General features: G+C 46.3%; 3 protein-coding genes across 6 annotated transcripts; all 3 read right to left on the bottom strand.

Annotated features, from left to right (window-relative positions):
* Window positions 1-28: 28 nt before the first annotated feature.
* On the bottom strand, window positions 29-7,229 carry znf395b (zinc finger protein 395b). 3 transcript variants are annotated; one of them, XM_077017506.1, is made up of 10 exons: window positions 7,088-7,229; window positions 5,918-6,041; window positions 5,506-5,663; window positions 5,071-5,177; window positions 4,227-4,435; window positions 4,028-4,128; window positions 3,612-3,843; window positions 3,129-3,200; window positions 2,576-2,694; window positions 29-1,969 (listed from the first exon to the last, which is right to left on the bottom strand). In XM_077017506.1, the coding sequence occupies exons 2-10, from the start codon at window positions 5,987-5,989 to the stop codon at window positions 1,858-1,860; spliced, it is 1,182 nt and encodes a 393-aa protein (XP_076873621.1). In that variant the 5' UTR covers window positions 5,990-6,041; window positions 7,088-7,229; the 3' UTR covers window positions 29-1,857. The 3 variants fall into 3 exon arrangements, with proteins under 3 accessions (XP_076873621.1, XP_076873620.1, XP_076873623.1); XM_077017505.1 differs by having other exon boundaries at window positions 3,129-3,218; window positions 7,088-7,228; XM_077017508.1 differs by lacking the exon at window positions 7,088-7,229 and having other exon boundaries at window positions 3,129-3,218; window positions 5,506-5,701.
* A 777-nt stretch (window positions 7,230-8,006) lies between these two features.
* Window positions 8,007-14,494, bottom strand: LOC143523205 (uncharacterized). 2 transcript variants are annotated; one of them, XM_077017510.1, is made up of 6 exons: window positions 14,406-14,494; window positions 11,855-12,151; window positions 9,628-9,691; window positions 9,253-9,298; window positions 8,839-8,940; window positions 8,007-8,689 (listed from the first exon to the last, which is right to left on the bottom strand). In XM_077017510.1, exons 2-6 carry the CDS (start codon window positions 11,974-11,976, stop codon window positions 8,148-8,150), a joined length of 876 nt encoding a protein of 291 aa, XP_076873625.1. In that variant the 5' UTR covers window positions 11,977-12,151; window positions 14,406-14,494; the 3' UTR covers window positions 8,007-8,147. The 2 variants fall into 2 exon arrangements, with proteins under 2 accessions (XP_076873625.1, XP_076873626.1); XM_077017511.1 differs by lacking the exon at window positions 14,406-14,494 and adding an exon at window positions 12,438-12,541.
* A 1,200-nt stretch (window positions 14,495-15,694) lies between these two features.
* Window positions 15,695-17,632, bottom strand: paqr8 (progestin and adipoQ receptor family member VIII). The gene has a single exon (XM_077017504.1). It carries the CDS (start codon window positions 17,604-17,606, stop codon window positions 16,518-16,520), a length of 1,089 nt encoding a protein of 362 aa, XP_076873619.1. The 5' UTR covers window positions 17,607-17,632; the 3' UTR covers window positions 15,695-16,517.

Raw genomic sequence — 17,632 nt, 5'->3', positions numbered from 1 at the left:
CTGCAACAAACCACGTCTCAAATTTGCATATTTTATAATGTGATTTTTTTTATTTTCCTTAAAAGTACCCTCTTTTTGCACACAACAATATACCGTAACTTGGTTTCAAGGGTTTGACCCATTAGAAGAATCAGATTTTAATACTGTGAATGAGGACAAGATTTACAAAAGGAACCATCCCAGCGTGGTGTCAAGGTAACATCTAAACAGAGCCCCTTTGAATCACCATGGCAATAGCACTTTGGTATGCAATCATAGGTTATAGCTGCTCTTAGACTCTTTCATACACTCTCTGAACGTCAGAACAACACTCTCTGAACGTTCAAACAACACTCTGAACGTCAAAACAACACTCTCTGAACGTTCAAACAACACTCTGAACGTCAAAACAACACTCTCTGAACGTTAAAACATCTGTCACTAGTTGCATACACCACTCAACCAATCACATTATAGCTTTATATCTGGCAGTTCAGTTTGATTAGGAAGCGCGTCAACACATTAAAAAAATAACAAAATTTGACTGATCACATAAATCTGAGTAAATATACATAAAGCAAATACATCACACTAGAAAATACATCACACTAGTAGACCTTTCAGGCTGAGAAAACAGCAATAGAAAAACAATAAAAAAAACAACGTACCAAAATCAACAATCACTTAATCACATATTCTCAGGGGACAATGAAGTGCAGGACCAAGTGAGTTATCCCAGTATGGAGATCATCCCAGTATAGAGATGATCCCAGTATGGAGATCATCCCAGTATGGAGGTGACATGTCTGTTGTCTTTTTAAAGGAAAGGGGAACGTGTGGGGTCAGGACCTCACTACACACCGTCTCGACAAGGTCTTTCCATGTCACAGTCTCATCAGGACCTTACCACATCACACAGTCTCATCAGGACCTTACCGTGTCAGTCTCATCAGGACCCTACCATGTCACAGTTTGATGAGGACCCTACCACACCACAGTCTTATCAGGACTCTACAATGTCACACTGTTTCATCAGGACCCTACCACACCACACAGTCTCATCGGGACCCTACCACACATCACAGTCTCATCAGGACCCTACCACACATCACAGTCTCAACAGGAACCTACCACACCACACAGTCTCATCAGGACCCTACCACACCACACAGTCTCATCAGGACCGTACCACACCACACAGTCTCATCAGGACCGTACCACACCACACAGTCTCATCAGGACCGTACCACACCACACAGTCTCATCAGGACCCTACCACACCACACAGTCTCATCAGGACCCTACCACACCACACAGTCTCATGAGGACCCTACCACACCACACAGTCTCATGAGGACCCTACCACATCACACAGTCTCATCAGGACCCTACCACACAACACAGTCTCATCAGGACCCTACCACACCACACAGTCTCATCAGGACCCTACCACACCACACAGTCTCATCAGGACCCTACCACACCACACAGTCTCATCAGAACCCTACCACACCACACAGTCTCATCAGAACCCTACCACACCACACAGTCTCATCAGGACCCTACCACACCACACAGTCTCATCAGGACCCTACCACACCACACAGTCTCATCAGGACCCTACCACATCACAGTCTCAACAGGACCTTTCCGTGTCATACAGTCTCAGCAGGACGTTATTACATCACAGACTCAACAGCTTACACCAGCACTCACTTGGCAGGAAAAGATAACAAAACATTTTCATAGGAAAAAGCAAAAAATATGTACAAAAGTGAAAAGGGCTGTGGCCTCTCCAGCGCCGGGGGTGGTTGGGGGAGGGGGGAGAGAGAGCAGGAGTCTCGCGTCTGTCCTGTGTGTGGTGGTGTTTGTCTGGGTTTAGTCGGGGAAGCGCTGACACGCCTTCTTCCAGCGGCAGGCCGTGCACCACTGATCTCTGCGCTCCACGCCGTACACTTTACGGCACTTTTTGGCTTCGCCCCGGACCTTCCTGTAGGCGCACACACACACACACACACACACAAACATACAGAGAGTGTATGAGAGGAACACACTAATACTCGAGTATGATAAAAGGCAGCATAATAACTGTGAATGAATGCTGTAGCTTTGCTGAGCTAAGTACTTTGCACAGTATCCTCATATGCAAATTAATAGTTAATCATATTCTAAATAGTTCATGCATATTAAAAAGTGATGGTATGGAGATCATCCCAGTATGGAGATCATCCCAGTATGGAGGTGACATGTCTGTTGTCTTTTTAAAGGAAAGGGGAACGTGTGGGGTCAGGACCTCACATCACACAGTCTCGACAAGGTCTTTCCATGTCACAGTCTCATCAGGACCTTACCACATCACACAGTCTCATCAGGACCTTACCGTGTCAGTCTCATCGAGTATGATAAAAGGCAGCATAATAACTGTGAATGAATGCTGTAGCTTTGCTGAGCTAAGTACTTTGCACAGTATCCTCATATGCAAATTAATAGTTTATCATATTCTAAATAGTTCATGCGTATTAAAAAGTGATTCTTTTGCAAATAATCAAACACGATGTGCTCGGACTAGGGTGAAACTGAGGGGAGCAGCACTAACCGGAATGAGCAGTGGCCTCTGGATGGTGATGCACTTATGGTGTGTGACCTGGTGGGGGTGCTGTTGCGCTGCAACCACTGCTCGCCCACGCTGACGGAGCGGCTGCGGGACGTGGCAATCTGTAAAACACAGGGGTGGCGGGGCGTCACGGCAAGGCCTGCAGTGAAAAGTGCTACCATAGTCGTAGACTACACACACTCATCGCCTTGTTCCTGAACCCCAGGTAGAAAACGTGAGACCGTGCGACCGTGAGACCGTGTGACCACGAGACCGCGAGACCGTTCTGTGCCGCGTAGCAAGGACATGGTCAGCTGCTGGAGTCACATGGCTGCTGCTGTCACCTGTCTCTGTTTCAGAATCATATGAAATAACCTCATATTCTGGGAAGACACACAACTTCATTGAAACATCAAAAAAACTTTTATAAAACCGCAAACCTAAACTCAGACTGGGAGAAATAAATATTAACCTGAGTAAATGAGAAATAAGCTGTCTCGTACACACAAAAAACCTGTGGATGTAGCAGTAGGTCAGCCTGTGACTGATGGTGTACCTGAGGTTGCAGGGAGTGGCCACTAGGGGGCGTCCAGTCACATGAAGGATGGCATCCAGGGGACACGACCACCTGAATGGGTGCACAGGCCTAGAGGAATTAGACGAAACCCTGCGAATTAGGCTACGCTGCATTAGAACCACGACCTCCCTGAACAGCACAGAGAGGAAGGCACACTGGAATTACATCAGCAAGTAAACCAGGCGGTAAACCTAAACGTCTCACTAGTGAATTCTAAACTGCACACGGTGAATTCTACTTGAGACTTACCTGATATTAATGTGCACGTTACACACGTAGCTTTAATGGATATTCTCACATTTAGAATGCAGAATGCTGCATTGAAAAGTCACATGAAAGCACCTCACCCGAATGTTGATGATGAAGGAGAACACTGGAGATGTTATTCACTGTTATCTGGGTTACTCCTTTTGGTTTACGTTGTCCTTGAACAAGTGGATGTAAGTAGTAAGAGCACGTCACCTGATAGAGATGTTCTGTGTGAATCTGCCACACACTGCTGGGGGCGGAGCGACTGAGGGCGCTGGATGTGGGCGGGGCTTCTCCAGGCACATGAGTGGGCTGGCTGTGGGCGGAGCTGCAGGAGGACCATGTTCCAGTGGGAGTGGGAGGGGGAGATGTTGGCTCCTCCTCTTCTGAAGAGGCCTCGGTATAGTAGAAGTCTTCCTCTTTGTGGGACTGTCCTGAGCCACAGCTTAGGGAAATAAAACAGTGAGAAGAATACAAATCGGTGAAGAGATATTATAACACTTCACAGCACTATATATCAAGCATTCCTTACACATAACATTTGTGGGAAGGTAGACTTGTGTAGACTGTTTAATAAAGACCGTAGTGCAACGCTGCTTCTGACAGAGCACACCCACACCGGGACTCACCCAAGATGGAGGATACCGATGTGTCGTTTCATCCCGACCCGTGACGTCAGCGCCTTACCGCAGCCCGGCCACAAACACCGATACGCTCCCCTTGACGAGCTCTGGTGCAGAGAGACAGACGGCGAGGAGAACGAGTTGAGCGCCGCACATGTTCACCACCGAACAGACAGACGGGCCCCGTCAGCGTCACGTCTCTCACCTTACACCTCCTGATCTCGGGCTCATCGCACACCCCCGCCTCCAGTTCCATATGCAAGCCCTCGTCCATCGGTTGGCCCGCGCCGCTGTCCGTCTCTGTGACGGACGGCGAGGGGGCGGGACTCACGCTGCCGTGGTCCCAGCTCCAGTAGCCGCTGCTGCCGCTGTCCGACAGCTCCCCTCCGCCACACTCCATGTCAACCAGGGCGGCTGGACAACACATGCACGGAGACAGTGAGACGGAGGACGGAGGTGGGTGGAGGCACTTTGGCTGATCGCCCGGTTTCAGTCACATGCTGAGCACAACGCAGACTCCCCCACCCACTTTAGTCCTGCTACCGTCATCCAAAATCTACCAAACAATAAACCGTAAAAAAAATCTCCACCTTACACCGACCCGCATGTACAGAGCTTTAGCGCAACACTCTCGGACAAGGCGGACAGCGGATCTGATTACCATTATAATAACTGTGGCTTTGTTGAAGTGAAAATGATTACCATTACAATAACTGTGGCTTTACAGGAACTCAAATAGATTACCAAATGGGATCTTTAAGTCAGATTACATTCACAATGACAGCCAGCCCATATAAAGATTAAACCAACAAAACAGGCTATGAAAATGTGGACATAAGATCAATTCCTAGGACAGTGATGACTGACTGGGAGGTGACATCAGTCCAGCCACTTGGCCGTGGTTTCCAGTCACTCCCTCCCCGGCCACAGCGGTCTCTCAATGCCCCAGAACATCTAAATGTGTCTGATGCACCAGGTTAGAACAGGAACGTGAGGAGCATCTGATAGGGGAGCTTGGCCAGCTCACACTCCAGCAGCAAACGTCCTACCTGGCAGGGGGTGTTTCTGAAGGGGGCTCTGGAGTGCAGGACTACAGGACAGACTGGTGAGAACCATCGCAGCCATGATCTCGTCCATCTCCACCGACTCAGGACTCCTGCAACCAATGTTCATGATGTTCATGTGCACATAAATATATTAATCTCAGATGATTACCTCATGTTAACATATAAGAATGTTCTATAGCACGACAGCCCATGAGGCCTTGCGACATCTGTCCTACAAAGTTTAGCTCCAACTCTCACCTAACACAACCAGATTTTTTATGAGCTAAATTCGGCATTGTGGTAGACCCCCACAGTAGGACGCAGATGCTGTTTAAGTTACACAAAATTCTCACTGGACAGTTGGCTGAATAGACCTGCGTATTTATGATGTGCTCAGATGCCAAAGGGAGAAAGAGGTTTGGTTGATTGGCCACATACCTGTACGGCGGCCGCATGTTGGAACACTGTGAAGAAGCGAAGGAGTTTAACTGCTTGACAACAGCGTCAGCAGGCCACGCCTCCCCAGGACCACATGATGAGCGGAAGAGAGAGTCCTGGCGGCTCATCCGCGTGCCCGCATCCTCCGGCGTGCAGCACTGCATGTAGACATGTGGGGGATTTGATGGGATGTTTGCTGTTGTGAGGTCATATCACACGTTAGGACGTTGCCCTCGGCGCTCTAAGCCCTCATCATTCATCCGCCCCGCCCTCAGCGCTCCACGCCCCGCCCTCGGAGTTCCACCCTCCCGCCCTCAGCGATCCACGCCGCACCCTCAATGTTACGCCGCCCCGCCCACGGCGTTCCACGCCCCGCCCTTTCCCAGCTTTGACGTGAGATGTTCCAGCGTACCATGCCTCCTTGGTCTGCCTCTGGCGCGGACCGCAGGGCTCCTGGTCCTGCCAGCGACTTCACGGCTGTCATCCTTTCCTCCGTCTCTCAGCTGGACTGGACCGAGCGCTTGTGTTCAGGCTCTCTGAGACCAGGCAGAGAAGATTAATTAACGCGAGTCGCATTTTTTGAACAGGCCCGTCCGAGCAACAAAATGTCTGATAATTGAATTCAAGGCTACCTCAAGCACTGCTATTTGTCAAAATAATCTCTTGAAAAAGTGATTATAGAATCACTTCAAAGACAAATCACCTGCCACCTCGGTTAGAAATAAACGTTACATTTTGCAAAACTGTTAACGGATCATATTTATGTATGCCATGTTGTACAAAAACTTAGACTTATTAAAACCTGCAGAGCTTCAGATCAAATCCGTCCCTGTATTAGATAAAAACAACTACCCACACGCGTACTTCTGCTGTCTTTTTTGTGTGCGTTTTTTTAAGGTAACACACCCCCTCACCGTCAGCCTGTAACCTACTCTATCTTGTGCTCAGGAGGGTGAGATGTCGGAGATAATGAAAAAGTCTACCGGATCTTCGGAAGTGATTGCTACGTTAGTTCCTATATTCGACAGTGAGTTTCATCAAAATTCTGAAAACGAAGGGTGATTATTTTATTCTTATGTCTATTCTTCGAAACGTTTCGTATAGTGATTTTAAAGTGTCTGCATAGTTGCATTACGTTAACAGACTGCCGAGATCCACGGCCATACTTTCGATGCGACGCCTTTTATGGGCGTTCACACTAAGCAGTAAACAACCTGCCCACTGTGGGCGGATACTGTTCGCGCATTGGCCAGGTCGATTTAGCCCAAGTACACGCCTTCGCCCACCAACGTGTACGTACACGAGTTTTAGCTCAACGTTGATGTATACAAGCTTCAATAATTGCCACGTACAATAAAACAGAAACGTGCAACTGCCGTATTAACGGAATTAAACGAAAACGAAAGATGCAAATATTAAAACAAACAAAAAACAGCAACAAATCTGGTGACCCAAACACTCAAACCGCCAGAATCACTGTAGGATTAAAATCTGATCTGTCATCTCATTATCGAGGGGAAAAAGTGACGCGACGGCGATGCAGCGTCTAAATAGAAATGCAGTGAAGTCAAAACGTCGGTACCTGGAATGTTTTCCTCCGGGAGAGAAGCGCCGCTGGTCTCTCCGTCGCGCGCGCTTCTGCACCGTCAGAGAGGAGGACTTGTGCGTCACAGCCTACGTGAGCTCATATGGTTCAACTATGCCGAACGACAGCTGCTTCGTATACGGGAGCTTAAAATGCAGAGATGCACAAAGCACGTTTCGAGTTGCAGTTCTATTAAAATTGTGTTTTGTTCGTGTCAGTTGCACGGGGCGTTTTTTTTTAAAGAATATTGCACTTTGTCGGGCTCGAGAGATACGGGTCTAGGCTATATTTAGAAATCGTTGACGTGTATCTGGGCTCCCCGACATGGTTGGTTCCATCATGGAAGGATAACTATCGTGATGATGAAGGTCTAAGCATGCACGTAGAGTGTCTGCTTCTTCTGAGACCGTTTTAGTTGCACGCGGGCATGCCTTATTTTATAAATCGGGAGCGCGACTTCCCTTGGCTGCGCTCGTGCCGTCACTCGTCACCTTTCACCTAATTTTACTAGTATCAGTTTTGGACAGCAGGGGGCGTCCACGCATTGATTTGCACGCAGATGTGAAATGTCGGTGATGTAGTGTCATGGGATTAAAATCCTCTTCTCTGTCAGCACTTTGGAGTTCATCTTCCCACAGATGATTTACGCTGCGGACACATGCGTGTTAGTTCAGAGTCCCTCAGTCCTAAATGCTGGTTCTCGTTGTCACCTCGTGCCAGCGATAATGTTTTTTAAAATCTAAAAATTAATTAAAACATCTAAAATCGTGCCATTGTTATATACACAGGGCAAAAGGAAGAAGGAAAACCGATGTGTTGCTCGTTGTCCAGAGCGCAGTGCTGACAGTACTGACACAGACAGAACAGACACAGTAAGAAATCCTGTAATGCTCATTATAATTCCTTCTACATTGATTTATTTTTGCGAAGGCCTAATCTGAAAACTGTTGTGTTTGTGACATGGGTGTGATTTTAATTGGGTTATACAAAAAATATCAAGAACTAAAAGATTGCATATGAAGCTGGTTTTTTTTACATGTACGTTCAGGACGTTTTGCTACTCAAACATCTTTTCTGGAACCTGAGGGGCTGCCACTTCAGCTGGGTCATCCTTTCCCAGTTTTCCAGTGTCTTGTGTGAGAGGAGATTCCCTGTTTTTCCACCTTTTATTTTTCCAGTTCACGGTTGCATAGATGGACTCTCCTTCTCTGTCACTCAAACACCGGCCATTCTGCACAGCTGGGAGTGGCTGGAACGGCAGTCCCGCCTCTACGGCCCGCCCCCTGTCTGTCGCAGTAGTGGGAGGGTCCATGTGATTAGCAGCACATTCCGCCAATCCCGTGACTGCTTGGCAGGGGCGCCCCATCTGCCACTGGTCCTCAGGAGCTTCATCACAGCCGGGAGATTGTGGTGACTTGCGTTGTCTCGTCATGTCAACGCATTCGTAGAGGTGCTCCTCGCCCCCTGGCGCCCCCGCGTGGTCGGTAAGTGGAGTAAAATCAGGGGTTTGTGGATACGCTGGAGGTGTCTCTGTGGTCCAGATTGTCCTGTTGGAGAGTGTAGGCATCGTCGCCTTGCTGAAATAGCCATGTGATTCAGCTGTTAAGAGAGACACCAGAAACTGTAAACTCATTTGGCAAGTAAATAAACAAAGAAAAAAAGCCAGGGACTATACAATCCAAAATCAAAGCTGATTTCTGTAAATATGCACATAGTGAAGTTGATAAGAGGCAACAGCGCCCCCTAACCTCGGCTGTGAAAATTAGTTTTGGGTGGCTGACATTGTCCCACGGTGTGACTCCTGGCGTGATGTCTTCTAGCAGCAGGATCCAGTGTAACATTGCTCAATTCTACAAAAACCACAGTGAAAGCATGAGGAGTAATTAGGACTAGCTGGCTGGCTATAATAAGAATGTCTTTTCATGTAAGATTATATAGAGGCAGAAGACCCAGTTGATTAGCCTAGATCTTTATCACGGCTAAGCATGTAGTTTATATGAAAGCTCACATGCTCCCAGGTGTTATTACGCACATGGTGTCTGTTTTACATGTTATTCAGCCAAAATCTCTGGCAGACTTGTGATATGCTCAGACTGATCCTTCAGAATAAGGATCAGATCCCTTTGAGCACGTCGCACAGACAGTACGCCGGAAAGACGAACCTTGCTTGTCCGGGTATCTGGTGGCACTCCACACATGTTGTGTTTTCTGTATGGGACAAACAGACGCCCAAATGCATCAGTTATTGACTAACTATATATTCTATGAATATGATATATTTTATGAATACTGAATTACAGTAAGGGAATAATAGAACCATGGTATAATGGAAAATGTTTCAGGGAAAGAAATGTAATTTACCCATCATTAACTGACTGGTCTCATGCTACAAGTGACTGCTGTAGGCAACAGACTGTACGATACAGACTGTAAATATAGACTGTACTTTAGTCCCGTCTAGAAATCACAGGATCTACAGCATTTCCAGTTCAGTCAAACACCACCTTCGCACGCAAGCACTTTGTTTGGCCACTTACCGGTGGTGGGACAGATGAGGACGTTTCTGTCTCCTCAGGGGACTCTGGAGACGCCGGTGTCTGTCTGTCATCAACATGTGCGGGTCAAATGATAAAAGATTGTGTTGAGTGTTAAACAGGTTCAGCCAGTGTTTCTCACTCACAGTCCTGAACACCCACACGCTGCTTAAGGTTCCCTCTGATCCAGACCCTCCTGATTCAGTTTACTGGTTCCCAAAGCACTGACAGAGTTCTGAAATGCATGTCAGCAACATGTGTGCAGGGCAGCAGCACTGGGGGGGGGTTGGGGGGGGGGGGGGGGGTTTCTGCAGGATGGTTGATGCATCTCATACAGGCAAACCACCGTGTGATTGGCTGTCTCTGCTTCCTCCTGGGGGTGCAGGCTGTCATGCACATTCTTTGAGTGACAGCATGCTGTGAATGTGGCAGTAATTGCTGTCTTCCAGGTACTGACAGCCATGTGTTCCCATGCTTGACAAGCAGGATGGGCTGAGAAACAGCTGTGTTTTCTGTGGAGTCTCTGCAGTATCTCCCAGCTCTGGGGGGCGTTCATGCAGGCCTGACGATGAAGGCGGAGTTTCACCTGTGAGAGGCAGACCACCTGGGCCTGCGACCCCTCAGCTGGTCCCGCCTCCTGCCCGGCTAGTGTGGGCGTGGCATCAGTGGGCAGGGCTTCTGTACCTCCACATTTGCACTTTCTCAACACTCCGCCTCCTCGTTAGTCAGTGGGTTTAAACACCACTTCACACTGCTGCAGTACTTGAGTTTACACGCTGTCATGGTTCACATCCCAGTAATCCTGTGTCTAACCTCTCTTCTATCTGTCATGTGTCTTGTCTTGATTTTCCTGCCTTCTTTCTTTGATTAAAATCCATCGAGTACCAGCCCTTCACATCTTTTGCTGACACTAAAGGATTAAAGAAGCAGTCTGATCCTCCTGGTTAATTTCTCCCTATTCTAAACTTTCTACATTCTCTCAACAGCAGCGTTTCAAGAAGTAAGTTTTCAGTTGCAGATTTGGTGGGTATGTGAACAAATTACAGCCAGTACAAAAAGACCAAATTTCGAGGTCACCCATGTTCCACCAAGAGAACTTCAATAAGAGTGGTTACAGGACCCAAAATGCAAATACAGCCAAATTTTAGTTTTTTTTTAATATTTTAGCCATATTAATTAGCCTAACCTGTCTAAATCATTGAAAGCTTCCTTAATTGAGCAGGTCTGTGTTCTAAAATGCTAATCAGCATCCATAATTGATTGAGCATTTAACAAAACAGACCAAGAATCCTGCACCTGTCAGGGCTCAGTGTCCTACTACAATGCAGCACCATTAGAATACCCCACACTACAAAGCAGCACCATTAGAATACCCCACACTACAATGAAGTACCATTAGAATACCCCACACTAGAATCGGTGGCCATTAGAATACCCCACACTAGAATTAAAGACCATTAGAATACCCCCACACTAGAATGGAGCACCATTAGAATACCCCACACAAGAATCGATGGCCATTAGAATACCCCACACTAGAGTTAAAGACCATTAAAATACCCCACACTAGAATGGAGCACAATTACAATACCCCACACTGGAATGGAACACAATTACAATACCCCACACTAGAATGGAGCACCATTAGAATACCCCACAGTAGAATGGAGCACCATTATCATACCCCACACTACAATAGAGCACCATTAGAATACCCCACACTAGAATGGAGCACCATTAGAATACCCCACACTAGAATGGGGCACCATTAAAATACCCCACACTAGAATGGAGCACCATTAGAATACCCCTCACTAGAATGGAGCACCATTAGAATACCCCACACTAGAATGGAAGACCATTAGAATACCCCACTAGAGTAGAGTACCATTAGAATACCCCACACTAGAATAGAACACCATTAGAATACCCCACACTAGAATGGAAGACCATTAGAATACCCCACACTAGAATGGAAGACCAATAGAATACCTCACACTAGAATGGAAGACCATTAGAATACCCCACACTAGAATGGAAGACCAATAGAATACCTCACACTAGAATGGAAGACCATTAGAATACCTCACACTAGAATGGAAGACCATTAGAATACCCCACACTAGAATGGAAGACCATTAGAATACCCCACACTAGAATGGAGCACCATTAGAATACCCCACACTAGAATGGAGCACCATTAGAATACCCATGGAAGGTAAATCATTACCTGTAACAGTTGACACAGAATGTGATGCAGACCATAAGGAAGAGGACAGAGGTGATGATGATGAAGATGATGCTCTCTAAAGATGCCGAGCAGCAGAGCGTGCAGGCAGAGCCAGGAGTCATCACTCTCCACCCAGTCCCTGATAATAACTGCACAGGACCAAAACCAGGAAGGAGAGAGCAGGTCTCCACACAGATGGAAGAACAGGGGGGAATCTTCACTGTGCAGGAGGATGTGCTGTAACCGTGGGAGCACAGCACAGGATGCTGGGTGGAGTTTCACTGGCATTAATACAATCTAATAAGGACACAGTAAAGGCAGAATGAATGGACATCTAGATAGAGAATATTCAGTAGTATGTAAATGTTTACTACCAATAAACAGACTAAATATTAAATGTACAGTATAATAAATAAATGAAATACAAACGTCATTGTGAATGTGGCTGAAAAGGTGGGTCAATGCTAAAATATTACATACTACACTTCATTAGCATGTTATTATCTATGTGCTCCTCACAAGCCAATGTCTGCTCAGACTCTCCAGACAAGCACCGTGGTTTTCTCAGTCCACACACCCCTACCTGCCTTCACCTTCACCAGCCTTAATGACCAACACAGCCCATTCAGGGGTCAGCTCCCACCTCCAGTGCGCATTCTCCAACAGTAGGAAAACACGCGATAAAGACAGGGGTGATAGTGTGAAAAACTCCTGAGCCTGAACTTTTTCTGAGGGGGGGGTACCATATTTAGAATATTTTATAATTAATCTTTAAATTAATTAATAATAAATAAGTCAGGTAATCATTATAGTGAAATAAAAAACTAATTTCTATTAATATTCTGAGAAAATGCTGTAACCTAAAGATTTAGATTAGACACAATATGTTAAAAACAGGCATAATTAATTATTTATTCATTACTGTTAGTAAATTATAGGATACCAGACAACTCAAAGAAATTATGCAAATAAAGTTTAAAAGAATTACAAGTATTATGATTATAGTTAGTTTTTTTTATATATAAAACATAAAAATTAGGACATACATTTTGTGCTTTTGTTCATGTATTACAACTTACGCCGTAAGGCGGCCAGGATGAACCAGATCGTCTGACCACCTGTACCGGCTCAAAAAAAACACTCTTATATTTCTGATAAAAATTTAACTTAATCAGAATAAAGATAAAATACTGAAGTTATCTTGCATCTACCTCTGAAGCTCTTCCGATGTCTGAAATACAGGCGGTCCCCGGGTTACGACGTTGATCCGTCGTAAATCGATTTTCGGTGTAAATCGGAACATACGTACATGTATGTACGTAAATAACGTACTATACGCAGTTATCCTATCCTAAAGCTAGCCTTTTGGCAAATACCTTTATCCATAGCTGCGTTTAACTAATCCTGACGCCACGCACACCAAGTTCCGTTTACGACGCAGAACCATTTAGGTCCAAACAAGGCTTTATACAGTAAATGGGAGATGTGTAGTAACCACGAAAAATCGTAACTTGGGAACCTCGTAAGGATCATATTTCGGCCTCAAAACAGATAGCATGCGCGCGCGTGTGGTTTATCATTATGATTTGACGGATTCCCCCCCCCCCCCCCCTCAATTTTTTTTCTCGCGGACATGTCGGTACGCCGGAATTCCGGCGTGGCGCCTGAAAACGATCAGGCCTGTAAAGATCAACTATGCCTGTTTGAAACTGGTTATGTTCAGATAGTGTATTCCTTCCCTCAGGACCATAGTTTGTTCAGCCATTTCCTAACGTACCGCTAATAACGTCCTTGCTAACATGTTCCGTTGTGAGGGGCTGGTGATGGGTTGTTGTGATTGGCAGCAGCTGATAAATTGCACTTTCAGCACATGCACGGAAGAGTGTCGGAGGACTGTACGAGAAGACGCAGTAACGGCCAGAGATGGCGCATGCGTAAACACCGTAAAACTTTTCGCGTCTTGCATGTAGACCGTGAAACACGTTTAAAAAAACAAACAAATAAAAACATCAAAAGACATAAATGGGAATAAATTGGATGCGAACACATACGAGAGTATTACACAGTGCTCTAACCCCCAGAGGCTCGAGACCAGCTATTTGACAAGAATGCAAAGCTGGAGAGCGCGATGCGGGCTAATCGCGTGCATTCCAGACCACGCCTTTAATTTACGTCAACACACAGACGGAGGAAAGTCAAGTGTATTTATGCAAAACAAAATACAGCAATCAATGTGTTAAGAAAGACGGGTGCATATGTGTTGTCTTTTAAATGCATAAGATCTAAAGTTTAAAAGCTTTACAAACACGTCTTGAGAACTTGTTCTCATCAAAGCCTTAAAAAAACTGTACCGGAGATGTCTTATTAATACACTTCTCATAATTCATATTTCTCAAAAATTCTGCTTGGTATTCTATAATAAACTACATACTAAGACTGTATTCTTTTAAATATAAGAGTTAAGAGTCGCATAAAGATACGCGCGGCTAGGTTTCCACAGCCTAAAGGTAAATTAAGACAAAAATTCCGTCTTGAAAATATTTCGTCTTACCTGTTGCCTCCTTGTCATCTGTGTAGCTCACCTGTCTTCATCGCCACTCGCGTGACTTATCTGCCGATCTCGCGGCTGGGTGCTTGACCCGCCCTGAGTGTCACACTCCTGCCTCGAGCTTGTCTAAAAATTCAGTGACTGAGACCTAACATTATGTTTCCCATGTTTTCTCTTTATTTTTGTTCCATTAAAAGAAAATACGAGGGAGATATTGGTTGGTAAAGAAACATTCATCCGTAAACATGAAAAACATACATGAATTAATTAACGAATTTCCATCTTGCTTCATGCCCTGACATTACAAATCATTCACTGTATCAATGCTTGGTTAATCCAGACATTAAACGTAAACATAAATGCCCTCTAGCGGTTGATGTAGATATAACATGTTGGCACAAAAATTATCAATATTCTAGTAAAAAAAAAGTGAAAAAATGAAAAACAGTGATATAGCTCAACACGAGGACTCTGCAGCGCGTCATATGCCAGTTCATATGTCTGAAGAGCCCGCTGGAGCAAAAGCTCTCCTTCTGGATACCTCTGGCTTCATTAATCTCATTCAACTGCTAATCTTCGACCTCATGCTAAATCCACTGAATTTTCACACGGAAAGTACTGTTTCCGCAAAAAAGAACACCACCAGTTGTTAAGTAGGTCTTTAGGGCCCCGTACTTCTTAAAAACGCCATGGTGTTAAAATCATGGCGTTAAAGTAATTAGAACCGTAAGTGCTCATACAGATAAAGGCCAGTGTGGCTTGCAGTGCCACACTACCGTGCATGAGCATACTGTTGACTTATTACCCAGCATTTGCTGAGGCTGAAAATGCCATAGGCCTTTTTGACTGCATTTTTTTTTTACAAGGCATCAATAATGAAACCATTATTTACAGTTTCATCACAAATGTATTGTGCAAGTTCTTTATAGCTTCATTAGTACCAAATAACACAACTGCACCCGTATTAAAATGCTCTAAGTACTCTGGAAACAACCTCCAAGTTTCAACTGTAAATGTATGTAAACTACACACAAGCCGAATATACACAAGTCCAATACACACAAGCTTAATACGCACAATATACACCCGGTACACTCTGGTGATTTGCAGTCTCCCTGAGGTAATAACAATTTTGTAACCAAATACAGTACATGAAATTAGAAGACAAAAACACCAGCCATGTAGGTTACTCAGCACCAACTACAAAACGGTGTTCGTGCACATATGCACATATGCACTTGTAGGTGCTTTGGGTAAAACGTAGCAGTGTGGGGCATTTCCAGGGTGGGCTGCTGAGCAGGTGGAATCATCGGCTCACGTGCCTCTCGGAGCGTCCCGCCTTTGCTATAATGCATAAAAAGTGACGTGTTTATTCAAACAACACATCCACCGTGCCCCCCAGAGCTATCGCTGCAACACACACACACACACACACACACACACACACACACACGTAAAGCTAGACTGTGTGATACTAGGCTCTGGCTACAGTAGAGAACACATAAACGAATGTGTTCATTCAAGCGACACCACTACGCTTTATTCTCCAAACTGACCAAACCTGACTGATAATTACCCATATTAAGGCCTTATTAAGAGAAGACATGCCCATGTCTGAGGTGACATAACTTGGGTTTCTAAACACCAATCTAATGAATAATGATGTGATATCAACATCCAATCACAACAAAAGCACCGCTTCTTATATTTGCATAATCAAATGTATGTATGTATGTATTGACATATGTAAATGCTAGAAATGTGAAAACCTACATGTCCTCTTTCCCTTTGACCAAAATGATCACAAAACTTGGGCTTTTCATATTGTGTACAATTATCAACCACCACAAACAAAACGGTAACTCTCAGCGAAAAGGGTGAGATTATGCCATCATGACAAGAAGAAGTGATTAAGTATTCTATTATAGCATGAGTGTCAACCTTCAGTCCTGGAAGTGCAGCTCCATCTAGTTTCACGTTCAGATGGCTTTGATATTCCTGATTTCACCAACTGATTTATATAAAGGCCTAGGAGGTGTCCAGGCTGTGGAGAGAGGTAGGTGTTGGAGATGAACAGACTGATGTCAAGCCCTGATTTCCCCAGCTTTTCTGTCTTTATTCTTCCTTCTCTAGCTGTCTTTGGACTCTCTTGCTCATCAGAGCTGCTGTAAGAGCACAGCACAGCGCCAGGACAAAGAACGATCCCCCCGCCGACCAGAAGCTCCACTCCCCGTGCACATCCACCATTGAACTGCGTCGCTCCATGAAGTCCTGACACACCGCCTCCATCTGACACACGGTACACAGGACCATGAAGACGTGGAAGATCTGGTGGGCGTGGCCCATGATGTCACACCTCCCCGGGAAGAAGCGCTCGGGCACCGGGCAGGAGAAGAAGAAGGCGGCCTGCATGAGGAAAGCCATGTGGAGGGCATGCAGTTGTAGCACGGGCTGGTTCCAGGGCTGGGTGAGCAGGCGGTGCGTCACCGGGCTGATGACCAGTACGTAGGCCAGACAGCTGGGCACCATCTGGAAGAGCTTCCTGCGGAACGGGTAGGGTCGACGGTAGCGGGCCTTCGCAAAGCAGCAGCTAGTACACGAGAGCCAGCTGAGCAGGAAGGTGAGGGGCAGGAGGAGTGGCCCCAGGGAGCTCCGCCTCCACGCCTCCTCGGCGCAGTAGAAGTAGTGGGCTAGCGCGCAGCCATACTGGTACAAAGCCACGCCCACGTAGTCCAGGAAGAAGAGGGAGTAGTGGGCCAGCTCGGAGCGGGACTGCAGCAGGTGTGCGGAGGCGCTGAAGGAGAGGTAGGTCAGGGCCGACAGCGTGTGGAGGTAGAGGGGCAGAGAGGAGATGTCGGGCGCCGTGCCGCTGACGAACAGCCCCAGCCGTAGCAGCACGGCCGCTGCTGCCAGCAGGTGCGTCCACACGTTCAGGGACTCGTTGTGCCATTGGAAGAGGCTGAGGACATAGCAGAGCCACGGCTGACCCGCCGGCCGGTAGCCCGACAGGATGTAGGGCTCGCGGAACAGAGCGGGCACGTCCGAGGTGAGCACCGTGGCCTGTGGGCGTGGCAGTGTGGGGAGAGAGGGCAGCACACGTAACAGGTGAGGCAGGAAAGACAGGTGCTTAATGCTGCTCACGTCCACGGAGCTCAGAGGGTCACGACCTGCACGCAGCATGGTGATGATGTAGCCACAAACCATCAGCAGCACCTGCACAATGCAGGAAT

Source organism: Brachyhypopomus gauderio, chromosome 9 (assembly GCF_052324685.1).
Source record: "Brachyhypopomus gauderio isolate BG-103 chromosome 9, BGAUD_0.2, whole genome shotgun sequence".
Lineage (NCBI taxonomy): Eukaryota > Metazoa > Chordata > Actinopteri > Gymnotiformes > Hypopomidae > Brachyhypopomus > Brachyhypopomus gauderio.
Note: the sequence above shows the minus strand (reverse complement) of the source record. Positions and strands in the feature narration are given on the sequence as shown.